The 26703-nt window shown below is 41.3% G+C and overlaps 1 protein-coding gene across 5 annotated transcripts in view; it reads left to right on the top strand.

Moving 5' to 3' along the window:
* The window catches only part of znf536 (zinc finger protein 536), a 180871-nt gene that overhangs the window by 102243 nt on the left and 51925 nt on the right, over window positions 1–26703 (top strand). For all 5 annotated transcript variants that reach the window (XM_046840201.1, XM_046840203.1, XM_046840204.1 and 2 more), the window contains 2 exons: window positions 12069–12227; window positions 18854–20545. In XM_046840201.1, the coding sequence (XP_046696157.1) occupies window positions 12069–12227; window positions 18854–20545 (1851 nt within the window). The remainder of the gene's footprint in view (window positions 1–12068; window positions 12228–18853; window positions 20546–26703) is intronic.

The raw sequence follows: 26703 nt of genomic DNA, 5'->3' as shown, positions 1-26703 counted from the left end.
AAAAAAAAAGTTGGTGTAGGCACAGATCTTAAGTCAACATATCCTGATTCCAAATGTCTCTGACTGACTGATCTGGAGCTGAAAACCTGTTACAGTACGTGAATGATGTAAAACAGTATGGTCTCATCATGATAATCCAGCAGAACACACAGCAACGATTCCCTGGCGAAAGGTTACCGGTCATATTCCGAAACATCCCAAACGTTCGGTGTGGCGACGAAAACGTGCGCGAACAGTCTGATTTTTCTTATCTCATGCTTACTGTAGCGGTAAGTGGAGCATCTGACGGCTCACTGTGACGCTGCCTGGCGGACAGGTGAGATGGGCGAGCAAGCGACACTTTGGAGACGTGTGTTCACACCATGGCATCGTTCTCCATCTGCAAGCTTTCAGAAAATCCTCCTTCAGCTTGTCTCTGCCACACACACATATACACACATATACACAAATACACACACACACACACACACACACACACACACACACACACACACGAGCAGCAGCACAGGAGAGTATTCTTTGGCTACTGTTTCCAACTTCGATAAATTAAGCAAAGCTTCTTACTTCCGTGGCTTTATACGACTCCTGTCGCTAAATCTGTATTAAAGAGGCTCGATTCCGACGTTTTTAGCTGCTAACCATCATACGATTCGAATGTGCGTTTTGGAAAAGGTTCTCGTTCCTGCCATGCAGTGTCCTCTTTCTCAACTCGAGGTGATGTTGGTTAAACAGAAAGCAGCACTTTGAATCAGCCTTAGGGAGCGTGTTTTTTTTATTTTTTTTACTTCCCTTTAAATGCTTGGCACACTTGGTGGGCTTTTTGGAGGGGCTTCGCCTAAACAGACGGTCTCCCACTGCAGTGAGTGGGTCGAGGTCCAGGGAGCCGCATGAGTTTCTCGAGACGCATCACTGTCTCTCTGGAAACCAGTGCACTAGAAAGCGGCATCTTTCCCCCCTATGGCTTTTCCAGAGAATCTCCATACAATCTTTCCCTCCAACTCTGAGTGTTGGTCCAACCCTGTTCAACTCCCTGATAGAAATAGTGCACAAAGTCCTCTGTAAGCCTGCACACACACACACACACACACACACACACACACATCGAAATCTTTTAAAGAAAAGCACAACATGATCTACAAAGCTCCACTTTCTTTGCTTTCTTCTGATTTCTTCTTCTTTATAACACACACTTTAGTTTGTATGGCCTTTGCGTTTCACCATCATCACCTTTCCATTTTACACCTTATGCATTCGATCACGTTTTAGGGATGCATCTGAAACTGTCACGGAAATGTTATTTTTTTCCCTGCAAACCCCTCCCCGTCTTCTCTCGCCTTTCTTTCCTTCGTAAATTAAATCCACATAACAGAGATCGATGGCTGCCTCCTAATCGCATTAGACGTATTGTTTTAAAATACCAGCGCCCAGCTGGTGAATCCTGGTGCTCTTCTGTTTGTCTCTGTTTAAGAAATTAGACCTTTTTGGCTCCCACCTTCCTCTCTATCTCTCCTTTTCTCTCTCTTTCTTTCTCTCTTTCTCTATCTCTCGCTTGGTATGGCCCCACACCCCACATCTTTGCTCCTTTCCCAATCTTTCTGTTTTCGAAGCCCAAGGTGTTGGCTTAAATTCGAGGTGTCACATATCTGACCATATTTCAAGCAGGGAATGAAGCATGTATAAACCCCTTTCCCTTTAAAGGTCAGACATTAGCACTGGTAAAAATTGATCTGTGGGTTTTATGAATTTAGCCCCTGTATTGGAGCTGCTTTGTAATGGGAAGATTCAGCAGGGGAAGCTTAACACAGCATTGTTTTGCTTTGACAACGCAGCCACGAGAGCCACTGCAGCTGTTCCCTCTGCTCACAATGGCAGATTAATTAACACAATCATGCGCTTCTGGCTTGCGCTCAACACGCAGGTCTGCTCTGGGATAGATAGGTAAATCCTATACATGCATTTCCAGACAGAGTGTATTCTTGATGGGGTTCACAACTAGATATATATTTGCAATGTGACTGGTCAGCCTTTTGGAAAAAATAAAAAATAAAAAAATAAATAAATGAGTGAAAGAATAGAGAGAGGGAGGAAAAAGAACTAGAAATGCGTAGAAGAGGCCTAAGCTAATTGGTCCAAAGTATTTCTGGGAAGTGTTGTGTATTTCAGAAGAGCACTTCCTTTCTCTAACCACTCTTCTTTTTTTTCTTTTTCTTTTTCTATCTCACTCTCTCTTTCCTGCCTCTTGAGCTGCCAGGACCATTAGCTGGCTTTCCTAATTAAGATTCTGCTGGCCGATCCGTCTCTCTTTCTTAGTTAGTTCCCTGACATTTTAAACTGTCTATTATTCCAGCCGGCTTTCAGGTGCAATGCTGTGTAAATGGCAAGTCAAAAATTATGTATCTTTTTTATACAGTTATCCATCAAGGACTATTAGGGGGAACGGTCTGAGCGCTTAAATCATTACAGAATGCTGTGATCTTTCCCGATTGATCTTATCTCTCACTTTCACTGTCATTCTATTACCCCTTTCTACATCCTTTTTTCTATTGTCCTTTCTGCCTTTTTTAGACTGGTCCCAATTCCGTTCCTTTTGACGCTACAAAATCCCAAGTTTTGAACACATGTAGATATTTTAACCTTGCTCTTGTTCGCTTCTTGATATAATGATCACTTAACAGTCAAGAGTAAGGAAAGGAGGAAATTAGGGTGTCGGTAGAGGCAACAACAACAGCCAAGCAATTATGTTTCCCTCAGCCCAAACGTTCTGCCGTTAATGAAATCCCTTATCGTGGCAGTGAGGAAAGGATGCTAGGACAGGTGTGAGAATCGTGCACGGTTCATTTATCACTCTCCGAAAATGAAAGAGAAAGGAGGGATATACAGACACGGAGGCAACAAGTGCGAGCGAGTTTCGACGTCTGTGATAATGTGTTTCTCCTGTACATATTTTGCGCTTTGATTGGCAGCAAGGACTCATTCTATTTTCAGTTGTATAAATATAGGGCCTTGTCAGAAAGCCTTGCCGCACGTATACACAAATACACGCACACACTCATTTCCAGGAAGACTTTGTGTGTGGAAAAGGGGATGTTAAGAACGAAGACTGATAGTCAGTCTGAGACAAAACGAGACAGAGAGAAAGACAGAAAGAGTAAGAAAGAGAGAGAGAGAGATGAAGGACTGTCAAGTGAGTGTCTGACACGCTGTGGCACCTCTTTGCTATGGACGGCATTTTTCGGAAGTATTTACCTTGACGAAAGATGCCTGCACTTTTTCTCCCCCGCATCAAAAACTCAATCATTGCGATTCACAGTGCAGCTTACATTAGCAGGAGCAGTGAGACAGAGAGAAAAAATAAGAGAGACATGAAGACAGAGAGAGAGAGAGAGAGAGAGAGAGAGAGAGAGAGAGAGCATGTAGGGCCCTTTAATGACGCTAATGCTGTGTGAGACTTTGGCTCCTGCTAAAGGAAGCTATCTGATTGGAAACAGCTCTGGGAGTCTGGGAGGTTGGCCCTGGCTCGTTTCATTTAATGACCCATTTCCTTCGCTCGTGCCACAAGCAGTTAACAGCAGTCAAGGTGCCCAGAGGTTCACCGCAGTGTAAGAGCACGCCAGACCCTGGGCAAAGCAGGGGGGGTCAGACAAAGCAGACATGTATGGGTGACGGGGGTATCACAGGTGCGTGATCAGCTGACTGGGAAAATAATCTTGTTTTTTGTATGTAGACACCAATTTAATCTGTGCTGTTGTGAATTAAATTTACACTTTTATGTTTTCAATCAAATTCAAAAGACCACTACGATGTTCTATGGAGTTCTTGATTGTCCTCCAGGATTATTATTAATATTTTTTTATCTGACATGATCCAATCCAACGATCCAATACACCATCAAACTCCATGGTTCAGTTTCATCCATAGGGAAAAACACAGAGTTGGTTATGACACATGTGACCTTCGCATGCTGCTCCTCGGCCCCCAGGATCAGCCGTAATGGAATCTACAACTTGAGCTCACACACACTTATCGAGCTTAATGATCAGTTATTAATATTTGCAATCTCTGGCCTTGATGTCCCTGCATGGGTATAGACGAGGAGGCAATTATGTCACGATCATCCCTTTCCAATGCCGCCATGTGAGGATATTTATAAATATATAAGAGATAGATCTTAGCGTGCTGAGTTATTGCCCTCTTAGTGCAGATATACAGATTCAGATTAATTTGTAATTAGTCTTGAGATGTTGAGGCTGTGTAGATAAAGGATTCGACTTGCTCGCTGCGTTCCATAAATGCTGATCGTTTAAAACGAACAAATGCTGGGTGCCTGATAAAAATAGCTTCGGCCAGAATTATTTTGTTCGCCCGACAAATTCCGACACATATGTCTGAATGCGCTGGCAACAGCGAGGCCGGCGGTAAATGAGTTTTGAAATAAACTGTTATTGTTTAGTTGTAAACATTTCTCCGCATCGGATCCATATAATGGAATCTTGGGTCGTGCTTAAGTGTCAGCATGTTGGTGGTATTGTACAAACACAGTCCTTTACAGAGAGAGTGAGAGACGAAGGAGGGGAGAAAGAGAGCAAGGGAGGGAGAAAAGAGAGAGAAAAAAACAGACGATAGGGCAGAAGTCAGCCCTTTCTCTATGTAAAAATGTGATTTAATTTTCAATATCCTGTCATACGATGCTTTTCACCAGGCTTAGGTTCACATTAATTTGCTCCAAATGTCAGATATCTCCACACAGATAAAGCCGACGAGAAATAAAGACACAAGGCTGCCTTTTCTGGCCTGTAGAATCACGGCAATAGTTTTTAGTCATATTAAGATGGGGGAAGGGGGTGCGGAGGGTCTATTAATAGTTGAGTCATCTGCGCCGCAATGTTCAGAAATGGCAAATTGTTAGATCCCCAATGGTGATTATTACTCTCTGTCAATGACCTTCATAACAAATTAACATTCCGACTGTGGAGGAACTAGGAGCGGGCTCTTTCACAGACATGTGTTAGGGGTGACGCACAGCAAACTGGAAGCAATGGAAGTTGTTGGAGGAAGATTGGAGGAAACAGAAAGGTTGTGATGGATGGTGGGGGGTATGGAAGAGGCTGAGAGCTGCAACACAAATAAATCATCACACTGATCTATTTTTTTTTAGCTACGAGTGAGAAGGAGTGTACATGTGTAAATGTGACATGCACCGCAGACGCGTTTTTGTTACAGTAGCAAAATGGACCGAATCTCGAATGAACCCGCGTTTCACACATACACAAACAACACACATGCTTTCACACGCGTGATTATGTAGCTGTTATCAGCTTTCGCACCGTGCGCTTCATTTTATTATCAATCATCACCCCTTTTCAGAAATCCGCCTACCAGGCTGTTCTTAGCTACTTTACTCCTTTCAACATTTCGCAAAACTTTCATTAGACACTTCAGTCAGATTAACGCGGGTTAAATAAATTATATCTAATATAGAGGATAAGGAAAAGAGGCAGTGTAAGAGATGAGCGTATATCCCCATCTGACTCGGAGACGCTCATACTGCTGTGTTTGGCATGATAAATCGTTTTATTTCATTTTTCCGAGGCACTGGACAAGCGCATATATGAGTAAAACAGCAAACGTCCTTGGCTGTACAATTTATGGGCCCTCATGGCTCAAGGGAAAAAAAAAAAAAAAAAACACATACTAGATATGCTGTGCGAAAGGAGATTTTATAGATTTTTTAAGATATTTAGGCCACATATTTAAGGTTTAAAAGTTGTTAGATTTTTTTTTAAGGTGTTCATCAAATCAGTGTTACAGAAACAGTCTGTCTTGGTGTCTGGTTTTATAATTCTGTTGTGCATCAGGTCATAACCTTTATGATAATTTTCTTCAAGTACCACTGCATTCTTTTAATTCGCATTAAAGAAATGAAAGGAGAGGAGTGATGCTTTTTGAAAGCTAATGGCTTTACAGCGAAGGTAATGGATTCAGAAGGGCGCTGTAGCTGTGCCTTGGACATGGATCTGTAAGTCAGCTTTATGATTGCCTGTTGTACTTGTTGATTTGGCCGGCTAGAAAAATGAATAGGAAATCAATGTCAGGCGAGAATGTGTTTTTTTTTTTTTTCCTTTTCTTTTCTGTCGACTCTTTAAAGAATTTTAAAGGCACAGCACCAGATGAATTCGTTGTTCCATTTGTATCATGTTAATGTTTATTAATGTCACCAGAACTGGTCACAGATATGTACATAAGAAATGTACTTTCTAATTTAGTTGAATTAAATCAGGAAGCCGATTTGCACGACTGATCCATAGAAATCACGTCGCTTCAACGCAGACCGAATCTGTTCAGGCTTCACTAATGATAAACACTTCCTTCCTGCCAGAACATTCAGCACCCAATGAATATTTACCACTATTAAGGGCAGCCGGTCTTACTGAAGCAGAGCTCCTTATGAGATGCCCGCCCTCAGGGCCCTCCTGTGCCCACTCGTACCTAGGAAGGTTCCTGATCCCGTGAAGCCCCTTGGTTCCTGCATGGGGCCAGCGGTGGTCTCCTGTTCCTCCCTTCTGTGCTTTACGCTTTGATCACTCTGCAGAATAATGCAGTTAGTGAGACCTCACTGCCTCCTCAGCAACCCTGCTTTTCACTTTTTTTTTTCCAAGACTTGTTTATTACTTTTTTTTTTTGTAGCTTTTTCTTTTTTTCATAAATTTGCTGCTCTTTGAAGCCTGAAAGCAACTCGAGAGGAGAAAACAAAGATGGGCGCGTGCCAGCCGGAAAGTTATGGCACCATTCCTGTTCCCCCAGCTCGGCAGAGGCTTCGCCTTTAAAGAGGGAGAGGCGCACCTTCTGTCACTAGCGGAGGGAGGGAGCGTGTACAGGAGAGAGAGAGAGAGCAGTACAAAGAAAGAGAGAGAGATAGAAGAAGAGAGGGAGGGAGGGAAGGAGGGATGGAGGGGGTCCTCCGTGGTCAGGAGCGCTGTCAATGTGGCTCATTTGCACGGTTCTGCTACTTTCACCTCGCTGACCTCCTGAGACAATGTCATGTTGTTGTGCTGGTGTGCAACTCACGCTGTTTGGACGGGGGTGTGTTATGAAGACCTTGAGGCATCGTGGGCAGGTTTTAAGCGCAAGCGAGTCGTTTCCCGAGTGCAGCGCGAAAAAAGAGATAACGATTCATATCAAAGCATGGTGTTTTATGTGTCCTATTAAACTGCATCGAAAGCGGCGTTATTGATAGAGCGAATTCAGTCGAGCTTGTAAAGGCATAAATGATTTCTAATTCCTCGCAATCGAAGGCAGAATGCTTGAAGCTTAATTTCACCTGACCCCCTCCACTAGCAGGCAGAACAAATGCGCTCTAAAAAAGAGAAATGTGCCGTTCTGTTCAGCGAGCAGAAAAAGGACAGTCTTCCCTCCTCCTTTTATAATCCCACTTTCGCTCAGCCCGTCGCTAATAAATATAAATGTTTGTGATTAGCATCGCGGCGGCACAGGTGCATGTTTGTTGCGAGGGGAGGCATGTTCATTAATTTTCAGCGATGAAAAGTGCACTGCGCCATAAACGCACAGTCCAAAAAACGCATCGGCTGATAAATGAATGCACAGATTGTTAATGTACCATTGTATGGTCGAGCCTCACCGAGCTTTAAAAAAAAATCGGCCTTCCTGCCAAATCGGTGCTAGCTTCAAGTAGCATGTACAGCAGAGCCCTTCTTTAAAGTCAGATTATAGGCTGTAGAGCATCACAACTATCTCTGTTAGTCTGCCTTTATATGTGTTAATGTGTAGGTTTTTATTTAGACATACAATAAGAAGTATATAGACAGCAGAGCTTTTCCCTGCTGTGACTCCACTACCATGTGTTGAGTAATTAGTTTTTCAGGCTGATGTGCCATAGAGCTGTGTACCGTCCATGTGTATGGCATTTGGTGCCCGGATCATGCCGATTTGGCCATGAGGGTTATATTATACCCGAGAATTAAGCTGTCAAAATGATTGCACTTACCCCTTAGACTTAATCAGCAGTGAACACAAAGTAACGTCTTTTTTATTTTTTTTATATTTTCATAATTTTTGCGTTTTTTTTTGTAATTTTTTTTTTTAAGAATCATCACACATCTGAATCTGTGTTTAATGGCATACCAAGAACGTAAAAACATGTCTGTTTTTTCGGGGGGCAAAACTGTTGATGACTAAAACGAAGCCTTTTTTTAAAATATGCTTGTGCTCGGAGCAAGAAAACACGACTCTCCTGCAGACAAAGAAAAGAAAATCTGCTGAAAATGGGTTGTTTTTCAGTCGCTGCGAAAATGTTTTATTAGGGGACCGCTGAACACCTGCCTTAAAATGTCGTTTCAACATCTCCCGAATGCCATTTTGCTTAATTGACTTGGAAATGGCCCAAATGTATTGCTGAATGCAGTCTAATTAATATTAATAATAAATGCCATTATTAACATCAAAGAACATCTGGTGCCCCTGTTTACCCACATGCCTTATATGTAACACATTTTGCGGCTGTTTCATCTCACAAACAGAGCAGGGATAAACACTTTTTTGAATTTAGGATGTTTTTTTTTTCGTTTTCTTTTTTTTTTTTTTACATTTAAATTCTCATTATGCTTTATGAATTTATTTCCTCATTGACACTCTGGTCAGGGTTTGGTTTGCTCCTTTCACAGCCAACGCTGGCAATGCGAATGCAGTGCTTTTTCTGGGCAAAAGACTTCATTGTTGTGATACCAATAAAGCATTCGCTGGCATACACCTAAAAAAATTAAATCTGCCTAAGCTGGGACCCATGGCCTGAGCCCGCTTTAAGGAACACCGTAAATCAGCGAGCTTAAAGAACTTGAATGTAAAATTTCATTAAGTAGTCCTTGTCAGGTAGTTGAGAAGTAAGAGATAATGCAGTGGTCTTTAATGATAATTGGTGTTTGGTTAATAAATTCTGCGAGTTCCGATTACTTTTCAAGCAGCCGCTAGAATGCTAGCCTCAGCAGTGTAACTAAACCTCAAATTGATTAACTCGCCTGAACCAGCCCGTTCACAAAGATGGCACCGGTCCAAATCAAAAAAGAGTGTGTAGTGCGTGCATCAGCCGGATGGTGTTGTGTTGCTCCGGCGTAAGGAAATCAACTCCCCCCGGGTGCATTTTTAAAAGCCTAATGCCTTTCAAATGATGTCATCACATTTACCTCTCTCTCGCTCTCGCTCTCTCTTTCTCAATCTCTCTCTTTCTATCTGTCTCTGTCTTCATTTTCGGTAACATTTTCTCTTACTGCCTTCTGTAAGAGAGAGAGAGAGAGAGAGAGAGAGAGAGAGAGAGAGAGAGAGAGAGAGAGAGAGAGAGAGAGAGGTCAATGGCTTTGCCTGATACACGTGACACATTATTGTAATGGAGATAAGAGACATCTTGTGTTTTTATGATTTTTTGTTTTTTTTTTGTTTTCTTTTATTTCCCGGAAAGTGATATGAGAGCAATCAAAACCACATGACAACCTGATTTTGTGTGGCAAGTGTGATTGGGAAAGTAACATTAAGAGAGAGAGGGGGCCTTTTGTTTTTGTTGTCTTTCTTTTCATTAATGGGAACAGGGTGTGGTCCATCTGGAGAGACTCCAGAGGATGTATGCACACATACAGAGACACACACACACACACACACACACACACACACACACACACACTCTGTTGCAAATCAACATACAGTCCATATCCTTTTATACAGTAAACACATACACACCCTGGTGGTAGCTGATGAGCTGCTTGAGAGTCTCTGTGTGTGTGTGTGTGTGTGTGTGTGTGTGTGTGTGTGTGTGTGTGAGACATGAGACAGACAGCAGGGTGAGTGACTGATACTCCTCCTCCTCCCAGATGGCTCATGCCACTGGCCCTTGGTCTGATCCCAGCTCTTTGTTTCAGTTTGCTGTAGTACATTAGTGTAGGCCCAGTAAAGAGCATAATACACACTTCACACCTCGGCACTCTCCAGATATCTAATTAGTAAAGAATAATACCATTTCTATAAGACTAAACCTTTACTTATCAAGTGAGCACCACAGATCAGTTTGATTCTATTGGATTCTAATCTAGTTTCCTGCGAACCAGTTAATCATATATTATCAATCATTCATTTACATTTTCCCCCAGTACAATTGATTACATTGACAGTAAACGTCTCGAAAGCACAGCACAAAATAAGATTCCTGCGCTTCGGCAGCTACAAAACCCACCCTTGAGACTTACTGTTTGTACATATTAGCAATTTAAAATATGAAGCTTTTACTTGGCTTGTGACAATCATTTTAATATTGTGTGTCTTCTACTGATTTTTTTTTTTTCCTCCCTTTGCATAAAAAGGACGTGAAATGGAAAATCAATACAGAGAAAATAGTTATAGGTGGGGGGTTATCGGGAATCTCTGTGTTCCAGACACCCTGGGCAGAAGGATGGAGTGTAATATATGGGGTGACCTTCAAATGTCATAAATGTGTTGTGCAATAAACTGTCAATATTTGTGGTTATACGGCGCAGAATGAATTTTACAGTAATTGGAACGGCCATATTAAAAGCCGGGAAGCAGTCAGCTGATTAAAGACACCGCTGTTGGACCGTCTGGATGTGTGTGTGTGTGTGTGTGTGGGTTGTGTGTGTGTTGCACAGTTTCTTTTAAGCTCATTTTAAATGTGAACAACAAAGTTTTTAAGAATCAGCTACAACTTCAACTGAATTGTAAAGTTTTCCGTATATTTATGTGAATTGACCTCCCTTCTACTATTCCACCCCCCCAAAATGGGCTCACACACTTGTCACTAAAGCTACTATAATTTATCAGGATACGAACTCGAACTAGGTCAGAGTAGGTGTTTGTATCATTGTGTGTATGTTTGGGTCAAAAAATGGGGCAGGCAGTACAATGTAATGTGTGTAGGCAATGCGAGGGAAGCAAATCACCGGCACGTGATCAGTCACAAGAGTGGAAGAGAATGCTGACTTCACTCTTTCTCATTTAACTTCTTAAATCTCCTTTGATTTTTTAAAAAGGGTTCGGAAAAAAATACAGTATGAAAAAATGGAAAGATTATTGGGGGAAGAAATTGTGTGGAACTAAGTGGGTTGCTCCATTTAGACCGTTTCTTTCCTCACATACATATCAGGTGGTGCAGCATAACTGAGGAAAACTGGCCTTTTAAACTTTACCGCACTTCCATTAGTACCTTTGTAGTTCAAGTTTCAATGTGAAAACTGCGGCCCGAAAACCAAATTATACGATTTGCCGTTACACTTCGCACTTTTATGTGGCTGGTCAGCTACAAAAACCCTGCCCTTTGCTTGAATACAGATGTCAGCAAGAGATACAATGCTCCATAATAATTGGAACATATGCGCAAATATATGTGCTAATACCTCAGCATAATCTATCGTTCCAACTTCCAGCATCTCCTGTAATAACTCGGTTCAGCGTGGTTAATTATCTCCGAACTGGGGCTTGTTGATCTTGACACGTTTAGAGTATTGTAGTGACAGCAGCTCAATCAGAGCGAGGCCTTCGTTATCACCCTCTCCTATCAGCCACGCCGCCGACGTCACCTGTCAAAACCAGGGCGCAACACGAAGGCACAGACCAACTGCTGACATAGCTGTTTCCTTTCCTGTATTGTTCGTTTTGACACAATCCGCCATATGCTACCCGGTAAAGATGATGATAGGAGGGATAAAATGGAAGAATTGGAGTGTGTACGTGGGGAGGGCGTCAGGGCGACGTCTCTAAAGCAACCTGAAAAGCTTCTGAACTGTCAGCGTTCTGTCAGACCGAGGAGAGTGCGGCAGGAGAAAAAAATAAAAAAAAGAGTGGCGCGCGTGAACCCATTGATGTGTTTGACTTTGTGTGGTGTTAGCAGATTTGTGCTGCAAAAAAGTCTGAAAGAAGAACGAAAGACGGGAAAAAAATGAACAAGTGGAAGAAAAGCAGAGTAGCATGTGGTTGGTTTGAAGTGAAACTGAATACTCACTGAATTACATCTCTCATGGTGTTTTTTCCTTCCCGCTTTCTCTCTTTGTCTCTCTCAGATGTTGGGGATGAGATGGCGAAGGCACCAGGAGCGGTTCCTCCTCCTGCAACGCAGCACAGAGAGAGGAGTGTGGGATCCGCCATGAAAGACTGCCCCTACTGTGGCAAATCCTTCCGCACCTCCCATCACCTAAAAGTTCACCTGAGAATACATACAGGTAAGAAAAGAGCATATGTAATGCTGCAATTTTTACAAATACACCATATAACAAGCGTTGTTTTATTTTTCAATTTCAGCTCAGGTTTTTTTTTCTTATTTTAAAAGGTCAGGGGTGGAACATATTTAACATTTTTGTCATTACTTTTTTAATACTTGAGTAAACCTGAATTAAATTGAGTTAAATAGAATTTCCATTATGGCTAGATACGTCCATTTATTAATAACTCTTTGTTGCAGTTTCTATACTTTTACTGTAACCTGCTGCTGTCTTTATTTATTCAATCACATGATGTGCAATTTGTTCTTAGTTCTGTAGCATTATATAAATTTTTGCATAAATAGAATGTCATTGATTAGATCATAGATAGATAGATAGATAGATAGATAGATAGATAGATAGATAGATAGATAGATAGATAGATAGATAGATAGATAGATAAGATAAGATAAGATAAGATAAGATAAGATATACCTTTATTCGTCCCACAGTGGAGAAATTTTTTTGTTACAGCAGCAAAGAAAAAAATAAATGCAAATATATAAAATAATAGACACATATTATAGTATACAGTATATACACAGATAGATAGATAGATAGATAGATAGATAGATAGATAGATAGATAGATAGATAGATAGATAGATAGATAGATAGATAGAATACATAAAAAATACCTAGACCACCACCATCTAGCCAATCAAGACAAAGAGGTGTATCTCATTACCTGTTTTTCAAGTGTCCTAATTTTTATCAGCCATTCAAAGTAGGCGTGGCTAAACTGCTGTCAGAATTGCTGACTGTAGCATTAAAATGTGTGCCAAATCGAAATCCAAAGAAATTTGCAAGAATGTATGTCTCAAATAACAATAAATATGTTAAAGACACTTTTCAACAATGAAAGATTGTCTGAACGGATTTTCACCTTACTTGACATCTACACAAATGAATGCCATATTTTCCAAAAGCACCACAGTTTTGCTTTCTTTCACAGCTGGCTGTCCCTGTCTTTTCTAATCTAATTCTGTTCTAATCCTGTTTATTACTCTGACCCGTAGCACAGCTCCCATAGTCTGAAGTTCCTGCATGTAGCAATGAGTTTCCCTAATTCTACAGTAAGGATATAGAGGTTAGGCTGCAGGAATTCTGCTGTGTAGGCCATAGCAAAGCTGAGAGTCACTCTCATACACAGCTTGTCCTAGTTAACACAGGGAAGCATTGCGAGGTCACTGTAAGTGTGTGTGTGTGTGTGTGTGTGTGTGTGTGTGTGTGTGTGTGTGTGTGTGTGTGTGTGTGTGTGTGTGTGTGAGATATAGGGAGATCATGAGACTGAAAAGGAAACTCTGTGTTTAACTATGGCATGGCACAATAAATAGAATTTTTTATTTTTTTTAATTTTGCACAAAATAATCAAACATCTGTGGTCTCATAAAGCATTTTTGAAATAATTTTTAGTCATCTTATTACTTTGGCTTGCCTCATTACCTTTAAAACATCATCTGGAGAAAGACATAAAAAAAGAAAGAGCAAAACTATTCAACAAGTGCTTCAAGGGCAGCGTGTACACTCGCTCTAACTTAAAATGGAAATCGCTTTCAGTTCAGGAAATTGATGGTTGTTATTTTTTTCGTATGTGCTTACAAGAAAGACCACCCAAATAGTATTTGTCCCACTTAATAAGAAGCACATAGCTTTGCAGTTCTGGGGGAATTAAAGCCTGATTGTAAGGCACGTCTAGCCGTGGAGCTGATGATTACGCCTCAAAGCTTAAACACACACACAGAGGCCAAGGCCAGCCAACATGGTACCGTTTCTCTGTAACACTTTTTAAACCCGTCACAAAGCCGTCAGGACACAGCTGTGGACACGTTGTTTGGTACAAATTATAAGAAAGTTTATAACAGAACCTCGGGCTAGTCTCGAATATCAAAAAGTAGCCATAGAACAGAGCCACGAAGAGAAATTGTATACCGATGAATTAGTAGTGTGAAGGAACGAGGAAACAGGCGTCAGGCAGGTCTGTTGACAGGCAGGTCTGAGGAAAGTGTTGGAGTCAGCTGCTCCTGGGCTTGTGGAGACTGATTGCTTAAAGCCTTGGTACAGCACAGTTATGTCCCCAGAAGCAGGAGAGCAAGGGTATGGTGCTGGAAATATGTTTCTAGCTCAGGGAGGTTGAGTTATGCATGCTTTGAGAAGAGGGTAAGGGTCCCCAGTAGGGCCATATTTCTCTAAAAAGGAAGCAGAGGCCCTTGTCCCGCAGCTCCGTTAACTCACTCATTCACTCACTCACTCAACTCTCCGGGCAGCCTGGTGAAAGTGTGTGTGTGTGTGTTTACACTACTGAAGTCCTTACAGTCTGTCGATGCTGCAGTTTACACCAGCCTTGATTTGTTTGCAAGATGTGCGAGCCATGTTGAATATAAAATTGTCATAACGGGTTCACCCTCACGGTCCAAGTTTAGAATGAATCAATAGTACAAAAAAAAGTTTTTTTTAGGGGAGATATCTAAATATCTGCACATGCGATCTGATTAATGACACGTCACCCGAACGACATACTGTGAACTGAAGATCAAATTCATTCGATCTCTTGGTTAAACAAAAACAGCTGAAATCATTTAGGATGAACAAATCAGCAAGACTCACATTCACACCATAAATCTAGCAAAAAAGCCTACAAAAAAAAAAAAAGATAGAGAGAGAGAGAGAGAGAGAGAGAGAGAGAGAGAGAATTGATTCCCAGAATATCCTGAGTGAAGCTTTAAATCATTTTCATTACCTGTACAAGTGATGAATCTGATCTTTAGATCAGCAGGTAACAACCACCCTGTGTCCTCTTGCAGCCCAAATTCCTCCCTCCTAATCAGGGTTGGGAACAAAGCAGCTGATATTAGACCAGCATCCCTCCTTGATTTAAAAGAATCAGACGTGCAGACGACACAAAGCACAATGCCGATGACCCTCAATCCGCATGCCGTTTGCCCGTCGTAATGGCATTGCTTACTAAGAGGACCAAGGCATTGTGCAACACAATGTTAGATTAATGACTCTCAAACACTGGCTTGAAAGGAATGAAGTGAATTTAAATTTCTGCAAAAGTTAAAGAGCTAATGTTACAGTATTAATTTCCTCTCCAACAGTGAGTGGGAAAATATCCATTAGTGAAATTAAGCACAGTTTGCTAGGTAGCTAACATTGTGCAGCATACAGTGTGGGGCCACAGCTAATGAACACTGCAGTGGGTGATATTTCATTATACAAATTAATGCTCACATTTTAATGGGAAAGTCACATAATGAATCTAGGCTTCAGTGACAGCAATTAGAGACACAGATTGTCCCCTTCTGGACAAGGCACTATTTAGCAGTAAGCAGCTGTGGGTAAAAAATAAAAAGGTCCTAGCTCCTGACAACGACACCACATAACTTGAGGGCACTGGAGACCTCGTGCATAGAGCGAATTTACCTTTATTTACAAAAAGCAGATGATGAAATGACAACCGTCGCCTGTGTCAAGTCACCTTGTCCTTGCCTCTGCAAGTCCTTTCACCGAGAGACAAAAAAACATTGGGCTCGGCTCACACCCATGGATGGAATATTTGAAGTTTCATGGTCGCATCAAGTACTATTTTGAAGGTTTACTCAGGAGAATGAGAGTGATTAAGCGCTGGTGTGTGGTCAGCTGCTACCGTTCCAAACCATAAGCATTGTAAATTACAAAGGTCACACAGTCCAGAGATCCACAGCAGCGTCAAAAGATGTTTATTTAGTGGTAGACATGAGTGCTATTATTATTAGTATTAATATTAGTATTTGTATTATTATTACAATGAGCATAAATGGAATATATTCATTCGTTCTTTCTTTTTTGGTTTTGTTTTATTGATTATTTTTTTTTGGATGCCTAGAAAAACACGATTTCTGCTCTCCTTTTTTTCCTTTCCATCTCGCTCTTATTTTTTTCTTCCGCAAAGTCTTTAAAATGAATGCATGAACTGCAGTAATAGCCCTTACAGCAAAGGACAATTTACAAACTAAACAACACTTACTGACAGAGAACATGAGCACCTTGATGTTTTTGGCTCCACGTCTTTAACGTAGATAAACAACCCAGACATAAAAGACAGTGATTTTTCCAGACCAGTCGATCTCTGCGTCTCTGCACTATACAAGCTGTCTTTTCGTCGTTATATAAAGCCACATGGAAATCCGTCTTAAAGTATGTAATATCTATTAACTGTTTTAATTGCCCTTCTGTAGAGGCCCTGGGTGTTTATTTGCGTGGTTACTATGGAGTTGTGACAAATCGCACAAATCCAGATGAAATCAGTTTGAGCCGGACTCCTTCAAGTGGAAAGAGCAACCAGCAAAATGAACTTCTGAAATGATATGTACCACTCTCAGCGAGAGGCTTCTGTAATTTATATCAAGTCTGTCATACAGTACCAGATGGCAATTTGATGTGTGTTTTCCCCTATTTTTATTAAGACAGTCCATCAACAGTGAACGAAAGCTTCGGAAAGAAAACTTTCTCTCTCCCTTTTTTTTTTCCCTCCCCTTTTCTCATCTTAAATGATGAAAAATAATCATTCCTCTACCTCTGGGCCTTGGCGATCCATTATGTTTCTCAGAGGTTGTGCTGTTTGTGCGGATATCAATTAAAAGTGGATTAACGGGTACATAATGACCTTTAGCAGTAAATTGTGTGTAATGTTGCAAGGCAGGATACAGTATATTCCCCAGATGTCACACATGCCCCTGACGTATGATGGAGCAGATGTCTTACTGAGTCCAAATGGTGCACAAAGAACACGCCATGCGTGTGCACACACACACATACACACACAAACACACACACACAAACATAAACACACACACATAAACACAGACAGAGAGAGAAAGAGCATTCTTATTGTTGATATAAATACTGATTATCTAGTGTTCTTACTTGTAACATTGCACAAAATATTCCCTTCTACCCTCCTTTCTCCTCTTTTACAGAGACGCTTTAACAAGCGACAGCGTCAGCATTGTCATGAATTAAAACACAAGCTTGGGGTGGAAGGAATAAAAGGGGAAAAGCAGATCACCGTAATTTGCCTCTAATTTTGGGCACAGAATATCATTTTGTCCAGTTAAAGGAATTGAAAATGATCATTTGCATCAGGGACATTTCCTTATTGAATCAGGCCAAGTCCCTGTTATCCTGCTCAGAGGATAAGCTCTTATTGGGTTAAAAGCTCATCTTGTATGGTTTATTTTAAATTTAAGCCTCACACGCACTCCAGTGTAAAGCAATAAATGACTCTTTCTCCCCTTCCCCCCCTCTTTCTCTCTCTTTTAACTCTTCTATCAACGAGGTATCGAGGTGGTATTTTTGTGACCCTTTTTGGTAAGCTGTGTTCTGTAGGTCTGCAGATCTTTGAGTCTTTCTTTCTTTTTTTTTCTGGAATGGTGCCCTCCAAATAATGATAAATTACTTGAGCAGTATGCCATTTGCTAATTATATCCATGATTTACTACAGAGCCAGACTTAAATCATTCAGTTCAGTCTTGCGTAACAATGCAACATTTTTTTTTTCCTCAGATAAAAATTGTTTCCATGTGTATAATCTAAACCTTTTATAGTTATATATACACGCAGACACATATGTACACAGTATTTGACAAACATCTTTTCATATTTGCCTTTTTTACAGGGCTGCACTCCCTTTTCTTAACGGCAACACTGCAGCACCTCGAAAAAAAAAAGAAAGGCCTGTATTCTGGGTTTTATTGCTTATTAAGTGAGAATATGGCTTCAATTTTTTTGGACCTTTTTATAACTGCTGCCAGGATGCATCTGATATTAAGATACTGAAGTCATTCTCCCATTTTGAAATGTCCTATTGCATATTCTATTGTGTTTTTTTTTTTATTTTTTACATACTTCATTTTATTGCACCCTCTACTTTCTTCAAATCTTGATCTAATGCTGCCTTTTGAGAAGGAGGTTCATATGCTGCACACATGCACACTTAAGACTTTTGAGTTCAGTTCAATAGCAGATGAAGGCTGTTTATAATATGCCTATAACACTTTAGGGCTAAACAGTCAGTCCTACATTCTGCAGATAATGAAGAGCTTCTGTAGCGCTTGATTTATCCGTATGACAAATTTCCAACCTGAAAATGTACAAGGAATCACCACCTCAATACCAAGGTTAAGGTCTGACAACAAGCAAGGCCAAGTGAGATGTAGAAAGAAAAGAAAATAGCCACAAGCAGACCCTACTCGCTTGTACTCCCCTTTATGAACAGAGATAGCATCCAGACAGTTGTGTTGTCAGTTGAAAATATGATCTCCGAAGTGGACTGAAGGCACCATATGGTGAAATGTTTTTTATGGTGCTGATATGAGTGATAGCTCACTTGGTGGAGCTGGATCGACCTGTATATATAAAAAATAACACACTCCTCCTTCTTCTCCCTCCCAGTGAGAATGATTGGCTGGTGGTTACTGATTGGTGGCTGGGAAATGAAACATTTTATACATTGTCCATCTTGTTTTTGGTTTCTGCAACAATTATATTCCCTTCAGATTTGACTCTACGCTATTCTTCATCTCTGACCTATCTTGGTGTCTTTAGGTGAGAAGCCCTACAGATGCCCTCATTGTGACTATGCTGGCACCCAGTCTGCTTCTCTGAAGTACCACCTTGAGCGTCACCACCGTGAGCGTCAGAATGGCAATGCCTCCTCTGCTAACAATGCTCCATCTTCTGATCATAAAGATGACCACAACAAGACCAACAGTGGCAGCGGTATCTTTGCTCGGCCTGATGTTCTGCGTGGGGTCTTCAAAGGGATAATGCCCTCAAGCCTTGATTTTAGAGGAGGCCAGATGCTTACACAGTGGGCTACTCCTGCTATCCTTTCTCCCAGAGAGAGAGATCGTGAAAGAGAGCGAGACCGACATGGACTAGGTGCAGAGCCCAACTCTGAGAATATGAAGACCCCTGAAGGCCCAGCCACTGGAGGAGAAAGTCCAGCAAGTTTTTCGGACTTGGGACGGGCTTACCAGAGTATGATGGGGAATGGAATCAACTTTCAGGGCTCACTTCAGGCCTTCATGGATAGTTTTGTGCCGAATTCCATAAAAAAGGAGAAGGAAATACGAGAGAACCCATTACATGGTCAGCACTTTGGCCTGGACAGCACAGAGCACAAGATCAAGAGGTCCAGTGATGCCAATCAGGAAGAGAACCCTTCTGAGACCAAGCCAACTGAGGGCATCCGCTCCCAGTATGAGCCTCTGGACTTGTCAGTTAGGCCTGATGCAGGATCCCTACCTGGGGCATCTATCACCATTCAGGATAATGTAGCCTGGCATGGGTGTCTGTTCTGTTCCTTTACCACTGCCTCTGTGGAGCTGATGGCTCTTCACCTGCAAGCCAACCACATGGGTAAAACAAAATCAGGCCAAGGCAAAGAAGTTAAAGAACTTTTACTAGGTGAATCTTCCCACATTGGCAACTCTGGTCTGGCACCTCCTCCAGGCCTTCTCCACCTGCATGAGGGCCTTAAGGAGCGAGAGGCTGAATCTGGAGACTTGAAGAACCAAGTTGGTTGGTCCAATCACTTGGATCCAAACCCACATGGTGCCTCGATGGGAACATTCTCAAGCGACTTTTACAAACCCTTTAGTCCCATGTATGATGGCTCCTCCAGGGGTCCTGCAGGATTTTTGGACCAGCAAGAAAATCCAGCCAATCAAATAGGTGGCCAGGATGAGCTTTCTGACAAGGCATCCTGTATTGAAATGGAGGCATGCGAGGAGCAAGAAGGTCAGTCAGAAGATGATGAAGCAGGACACGAAGAACAATCTTCCAATCCTGCTTCAGCAGAGCACCAAGTGCACTCTGATGATGAAGAGAATGAAGCAGAGGAGGAAGAAGACATGGAGGTTAGAGACATGGAAGACGAGGACCACGGGTCCATTAGAATGCACCCTGACTCTCCCTTGTCTAGAAAGGAAGCTCAAAGAGCAAAGATAATCCTGGGAGCCCATGGGCGTGGTCCATCTCCCCCTCAGCCACCAACCCTAGAGAAGCAGTGGCAGCAGCATCAGCAGCCTGGTCTAAGTCTTATTTCTCCAGCCAGTGGTCCTCCAGGCCTGCTGAAGCCAGAGCAGGCTCACCTGGAGCACCAGATGAACATGCTGTCAGTCCTACGGGCCTACAGTTCTGAGAGCCTAGCAGCATTCAACGGTGGCTTGTCTGGCAGCTCCAATGGAGGAGGTGGTGGAAGCAGCTCTAGCATGAAGAGAACCGACCCCTCTGGTAAGTGAGCCACCATATATTACAGCGTTAAACTAATTTTAGGTTGACATGTACTACACAAGTAGGAAACACTAAACCTTCATTTGTACCCTCACAGCTGTTTTAGTACAGTTGAACCTGAAAGCAACACTGCATTAATATTCTTTCACACTAAAATTTCACAAACAGAATTCATGTGCAATAACACTCCTCTAACCCCTACACACCAATATATACCCTCTGAGCAGGAACACAAGATTTGCTTTTGAGTGAATTCAACCTAATTTCAAGCAAGTTTAGAGACCATCTACTCGACAACCAGCAACAGATTAATCTTTATTACTATTTTATATTACCCAGTCCACAGCCCCTCTCTTTCCCTCTATTCCTCTCATAACTGGGATTAAGGAGGTCTGTGTTGGAGCAGAGCAGGACCTCTGCTCCCTGTGTCATCCCTGGCACACAGCACTTAACTATCTTAGCTTTCATAAGACCTCTCCCCAAAGCCCATTACTTTATAAGAGCCAAAGATCTATGGCCCAGTGAAAAATGAACTGTCAGCTTTCATGACTCTGTGAACGTTACTAGAGCTCTTTGAGACTACCGTGTTTCACTGCGCCCCCTTTTAGACATTTCGGTGATATAAAACTGCAAATGAAAAAATACTCTGAGAATTGAACTTGTAGTGCAGGTCAGTGCGAAGTAGTTTAAGGCAAAGAAAAGAAAGTGCTACAGCACCCTAGCTTTTGCTTCTGGGTATTTCTTTTTCTTCCTCTCAAATATCAGCAAGGTATTTCTAGCAGTTTAATGCTATTCATTTTGCCGAAATAAAACTGTCTGCCAATATAATGTATGTATATTCCATTTTGCTCTCTGTCTTAATATATTATTTATCAAGAGCAGAGTCTAATTTTCAAACCGAGTGTTGAGACACATGCTTTTAGTTTAGAAGCTTTACATTAGTGTTATTGCCTCCAGTCTGCAAACACAGAGAAGCAAGTCAGACATTTTATTTTTTGCTCTAAGGAAAACAATCTTACTGCAAATAGATGTGAGATTAAGGAGAGCGAAAGAAAGCCAATCACATTTTTTAACAGACTTGTTTGATTAAGCGGCTTTATTTGAACAAATATGTCTTAATACTTTCTGTTCTTTTAATTCTAAACACTTGCATGGTTTGTTTAAGATACTGCACTTTGCTCAGGCATTGTGTATTACGCTTGATTAGTAAACAGGAATTAATCAACAGCGCGTATGATATAAGGCGGAACCGGAGCGATTATCCGCGTATTGTTGTTTGTTAGCTGTATTCAGATAGGAGGAATACATGTAAGTGAAGTCCATAGGTAGGTCGGTATTACTCACACTCGCATCAGAGAAAGGGGCAGGGATTGTGAGTCAGCAATGGAACTACACACAGGTCTGAAGAGTCATACTGTACAAAAAAGCAGAGGAGAAAACAGTTATTGGAGAGATGGCATCTCTCTATTTGTGCACAAAAGGGAAAGGATCGTTTCATTCAGCGCAAATTACAGCATGTGAAATGCACTGAGCCTGGATAGGTCAGTGTTGTCTTTCATGTCGAATGAGCCCAATAGAAAGGGATGCTGTGGTACAGAGTGGTGTGCGTTTCATTTTATTCCGCCTAAACAGTTTACATTAACAATTAATGCTCCGTTTGACCTTTCAATTATGGAAAATATGTCTGTCGTGGAGGAACCTGTTGCATTTTTAATATTCACAGGAGGTCATTCACTAGGCTAAAAATTAATGCTATTTTTTATTTCGGCCATGTGGTGAATGTCTCATGTTGTAATATCCTCCTTTAATCGAAAGACATTTAAAAAAAATGCCCTCGTGATACACACTTCTCCTGCTGCAATGGCAAAAGACTGACCTTTCAAGACAAGTCTTTGTCTCTTAGACAAAAGTTTTTTTGTTAGGCATTTTTCCTAGCTTGAGTCACCCTGCTTGGTGCTTGTGGATGGAAGCACGTGTGGTGGTGACGTGCACTGAAATACAGCGTAGGCACATCTGAGAAATATATACAGTCTAAGCATTGAAGGGCAGGAAAAAAGAAACAACACTCTTTATTCATTTCGTGGAGGCGTGGAATTGTGTAAAGCAATTGTGGAAGGAAAGGAATAAAGAAGGAGTTTGCCTTATCCACCATCAGAAACGACTACTCACTTTTCCTAATATACTCCTTCATTCAGCCAGCACAACCTCTGGCATAAATCCTTTCCAGACCACAGAACTGTAAGTGTAGGCATTACACTCAATGGCCATTTAATACTGACCAACAACCATTGCACTTACACAATCCACAAGCATTAATATAAATCAATAGAAAGAGTAAGTATATATTTAATAAAGAGGACTGAAAAGGAAAATGAATACATCCGTTCTTTGGACTGTATATTAATGGACCACGTGGAGATACTATATATTGTAGATGAGATAGGTCATGAATACTGGACCCATCTTTCCCCTGCCCAAAATTCAATTAAAATCAGGCAAAATGTGATTATGTGATTAGCTGAAGTGAGCTTGCATTACGTTTGAATGCAAAATGAGCCGGAACCATTAATATTTGAAATTCTGCATGTCTATTCCTGAACTAGACTAAAACCTGATAAAACTGTGTTCTTTATTTGATTCAATTGAGGTGGTAAGAGGTCTGTGCATGCATATATATTATAAGTCACAAAATTCAGTATGTATATGTATATTTATATATATAGATATACACATACATATACATACTGCCTTTTGTGACTCCCACTTGCCAAATTGTTAACATTATCTCTCTTCAACAAAGCATACTGTGTACTATGCCTTCAATAATCCACATAGATTTTGTGTAAGTTGCTATTCAGATGATAGTATTTGTTAACACCATCTCCCATCTAGCATGAGGCAAATTAATCAAAAAAATGTCTGCAGCTTGGCGTTGACTTCTCTCTGATCTTGGCCTATTTGTGGTCTAGTCGATTAGACATGTATTGTTGAGCTCTCTTAATGGCTGTGTTCCATTGTGCTGGGGTGCTTGTGTAAGCCTATCATATAATCAATACCCAATTGTGTCAGTGCTGTATCGTTATGTATACATTGTATATTGTACAGCTCAAAATGTACATGGAGGCTAAAATAAGACACAGTGCATATTTCACGTTAGCAATCTTGGGTGGAACAGAATTTTCAAATGGCTTTAGTGTAGAGCCTTATTTATCAGGCAGCATACAATACAATGGATATTGTAAAGGCAATAGTAGATATTTCTATCTATCTATCTATCTATCTATCTATCTATCTATCTATCTATCTATCTATCTATCTATCTATCTATCTATCTATCTATCTATCTATCTATCTATCTATCTATCTATCTATCCATCCATCCATCCATCCATCCATCCATCCATCCATCCATCCATCCATCCATCCATCCATCCATTTTTGTCTGTCTGTCTGTTTGTCTAGAAAATGTGACCTTTTTAGGGCTTTTATACTTCATTTGGGAGTTTTCCCTTTCCTTAGAGCTCGAACTCTTTGAAAGGACAGATGTTTTTGCACGGAGGCTTAAACCACAGAGCTCACACAGTGGAGTATTGTATGTATTGACCACGTAACGATGGAATTTTTTGAAGTGTCCAGGTGATGTGAGTTCTATTCTATTCTAATAAATTTCGGATGTAGTATTTATTACACTTATTTGAAGTGTTTCAAATGGTAAGGGTTAAAAACTATCAAACAGATTTCTTGATTATAGCACAACCTTTAACACCATTCAATAATATACTATATGTGATGTCTGAAATAATCACAGTACATATACAATCATGATTACATTTAAAAAATGAGATCCGTTTTTTTTCAGTATACTTGGCAAGCTGTTACACTAGCTTTATCAGGATAGGGCTCAGATTTAGCCCAGCTCTTTACTTGAACACATTTCTAATGGGAACTCCATTGACTGTGAAATTTTGTCCGAACCTAGGCTTAATTTGCGTCCGGAAAAAAAACAACTAAAAAAACAACCACAGTGGCTAAAAGAAAGGATCTCTTATAGTTATGGTGAAGTGGCACTCAGGGGTAAAGCGGAGTGGGAGCGAGAGAGGTAGAGATGAGATCATTGGTGTTCTCTTGTGTTTCTGTTTACTCTTTGTCACTCCATCCCTCTTGTGTCTCGAAGCTCTCCAGGCCACTCTGTCCTCGGGCCGCAACCGCTGTTGTTGTCGTCGGCGTTGTCATTGCTGCTGTTGTTGTTGATTGCTAGGTAAATGGTTATCTCGATTCGCCCTCTGCGGCTCCATTAGACACGGTGAAAAATGTTTCCGCTTTGTGTGTATGTGTGTATGTGTGTGTGTGTGTGTGTGTATATTGATACACAGGCTGAAGTGGAGGTGAGATCTGGGCTAAGTGGAGGTGACGGGGCAGAAGGCTCACTAGCTTTAAGGTGTTTATGGTGGCACGCTGCCGCATGAGCACCAGCTAGTTTTACAGAGTGTGAGCTCTTGGTTCAGCCATCAGAGTGCCGCTTTCAGATGTTTACCGCTAGAAGCTGTGAGGCTGCCACCTTTCAGTCACTTTTACCACCCAGTCAAGACATTCCTCAAGCTTTAGCAGTACGAGAGAAAGACAGAGTAAGAGGTTGCTCAGGTTGTGTCTATGGACCGTTCTGCTCACGTGTCATTCTAGTTCATAAGGCCATGACACCCCCTGGTGGAAATGCAGTGAACCCTGTCCCCATTCTCTCTAGCTCGCTCAAGGAGAATGACAGATGAGCAGTGAACATGAGAGAACGACAGAGATGGAAGAAGAGACTGCAAGTCATGAGAGTGGAAATAAGTCATGTAAAAAGAGAAAGGGTTAGCAGAGATGTAAGAGAAGACAGACACACAGGAAGTGAGAGACACAGAAAAAGGATGCATTAATATACAGGAGGGAGAGCATGAGAATGACAGAACGAGATCAGAGGCGACACAAAGAATCCTTTTCTTTTCACTCTTCCCCTCTTTTTTTTTTTAAATACAATAATCACCCCACGGGGTTGATCAATCTTCAGTGGCCTCCGAACACATCATTGCACACTTACTAAGTTCAAGTGCAAAGCTCAAGCACTAGAAATGAGACAGTAAATCTACAGCATTTGTCAAGCCGACAAACGAGTCTGAAGTGGAAAAAAAAATTTAAAAAAGGAAACGCAGAAAACCACAGAAGCGTAAATTTACTGATGGAATTTGTGGCATTTTGTTGCTTCCTGAATCTGCCAGTCTGCTTGCCAGTACATCGTGTGTCTCTGTGAATGTGTGTGTTTGTTTAGAAGCAGAGGGGGGTCGTGGTTAGTTGTCTCCTTACTTGTAAGTGGTGTTCATGTCACTAGTGGCCAATTATCACTGTCAAGAGGCTGTAGGATCCAAGTCTCTCTCTAGGAGGGTCATGACCCTACTCTGGTTCAGGTCAGAGACAGCGCTCTGTTTTCTGCATTCCTGTCATCTAGTGACCCCCCCTAGCCTCTCTCTCTCTCTCTCTCTCTCTCTCTCTCTCTCTCTCTCTCTCTCTCTCTCTTTCTTTCTCTCTCTCTCTCTCTTTACAGTACCCAGTTCACAGTACTAAAAGGAACATATGTGTGTGTGTCCCTTTGAACAGGTTCTTTAAAGTCATTATGATAATTAAAAACATATGGCGCCTGAACGAGGCTGAGTGTGTTCACGGATGCGAAGGATCACAGGAGGCATTATATTCTCCTGTAGTCTCTTCTTGCACCTCGAAGTGAAGGTGTGGTGTCTACACACATGCACATGCACTCCCATGTGTTTACATGCAAACGCGTGCCTGAGAGACACTAAATATATGTGCAGCTCACTAGAGTGAATGTGCTTGCTTGCTAAAGACATTACTAAGACCACTTGATAAAATCATCTGCCTGGTATGTCTCACATTTCAATCCAAACTTTAAGACACTTCCAGCATCTTATTTACAAATATCACATGCCACCCTATGCACTATAAAGTAATGTGAAGAAGCCTGCAGGTATACAAATTGAATTATACACACAAATACACAATTGCATTATTACCTCTTGTCATCTTAATGGCTTTCTCAATTCGCTATCAAGTAATTACCACCATCTCCTAATTCACAGACTAGTAAATCTCTTAGCGTGAGAAAAAGA

The sequence above is a fragment of the Silurus meridionalis genome, chromosome 26 (genome assembly GCF_014805685.1).
Source record: "Silurus meridionalis isolate SWU-2019-XX chromosome 26, ASM1480568v1, whole genome shotgun sequence".
NCBI classification, from domain to species: Eukaryota; Metazoa; Chordata; class Actinopteri; order Siluriformes; family Siluridae; genus Silurus; species Silurus meridionalis.
This window is presented reverse-complemented; position numbering and strand designations above follow the sequence as displayed.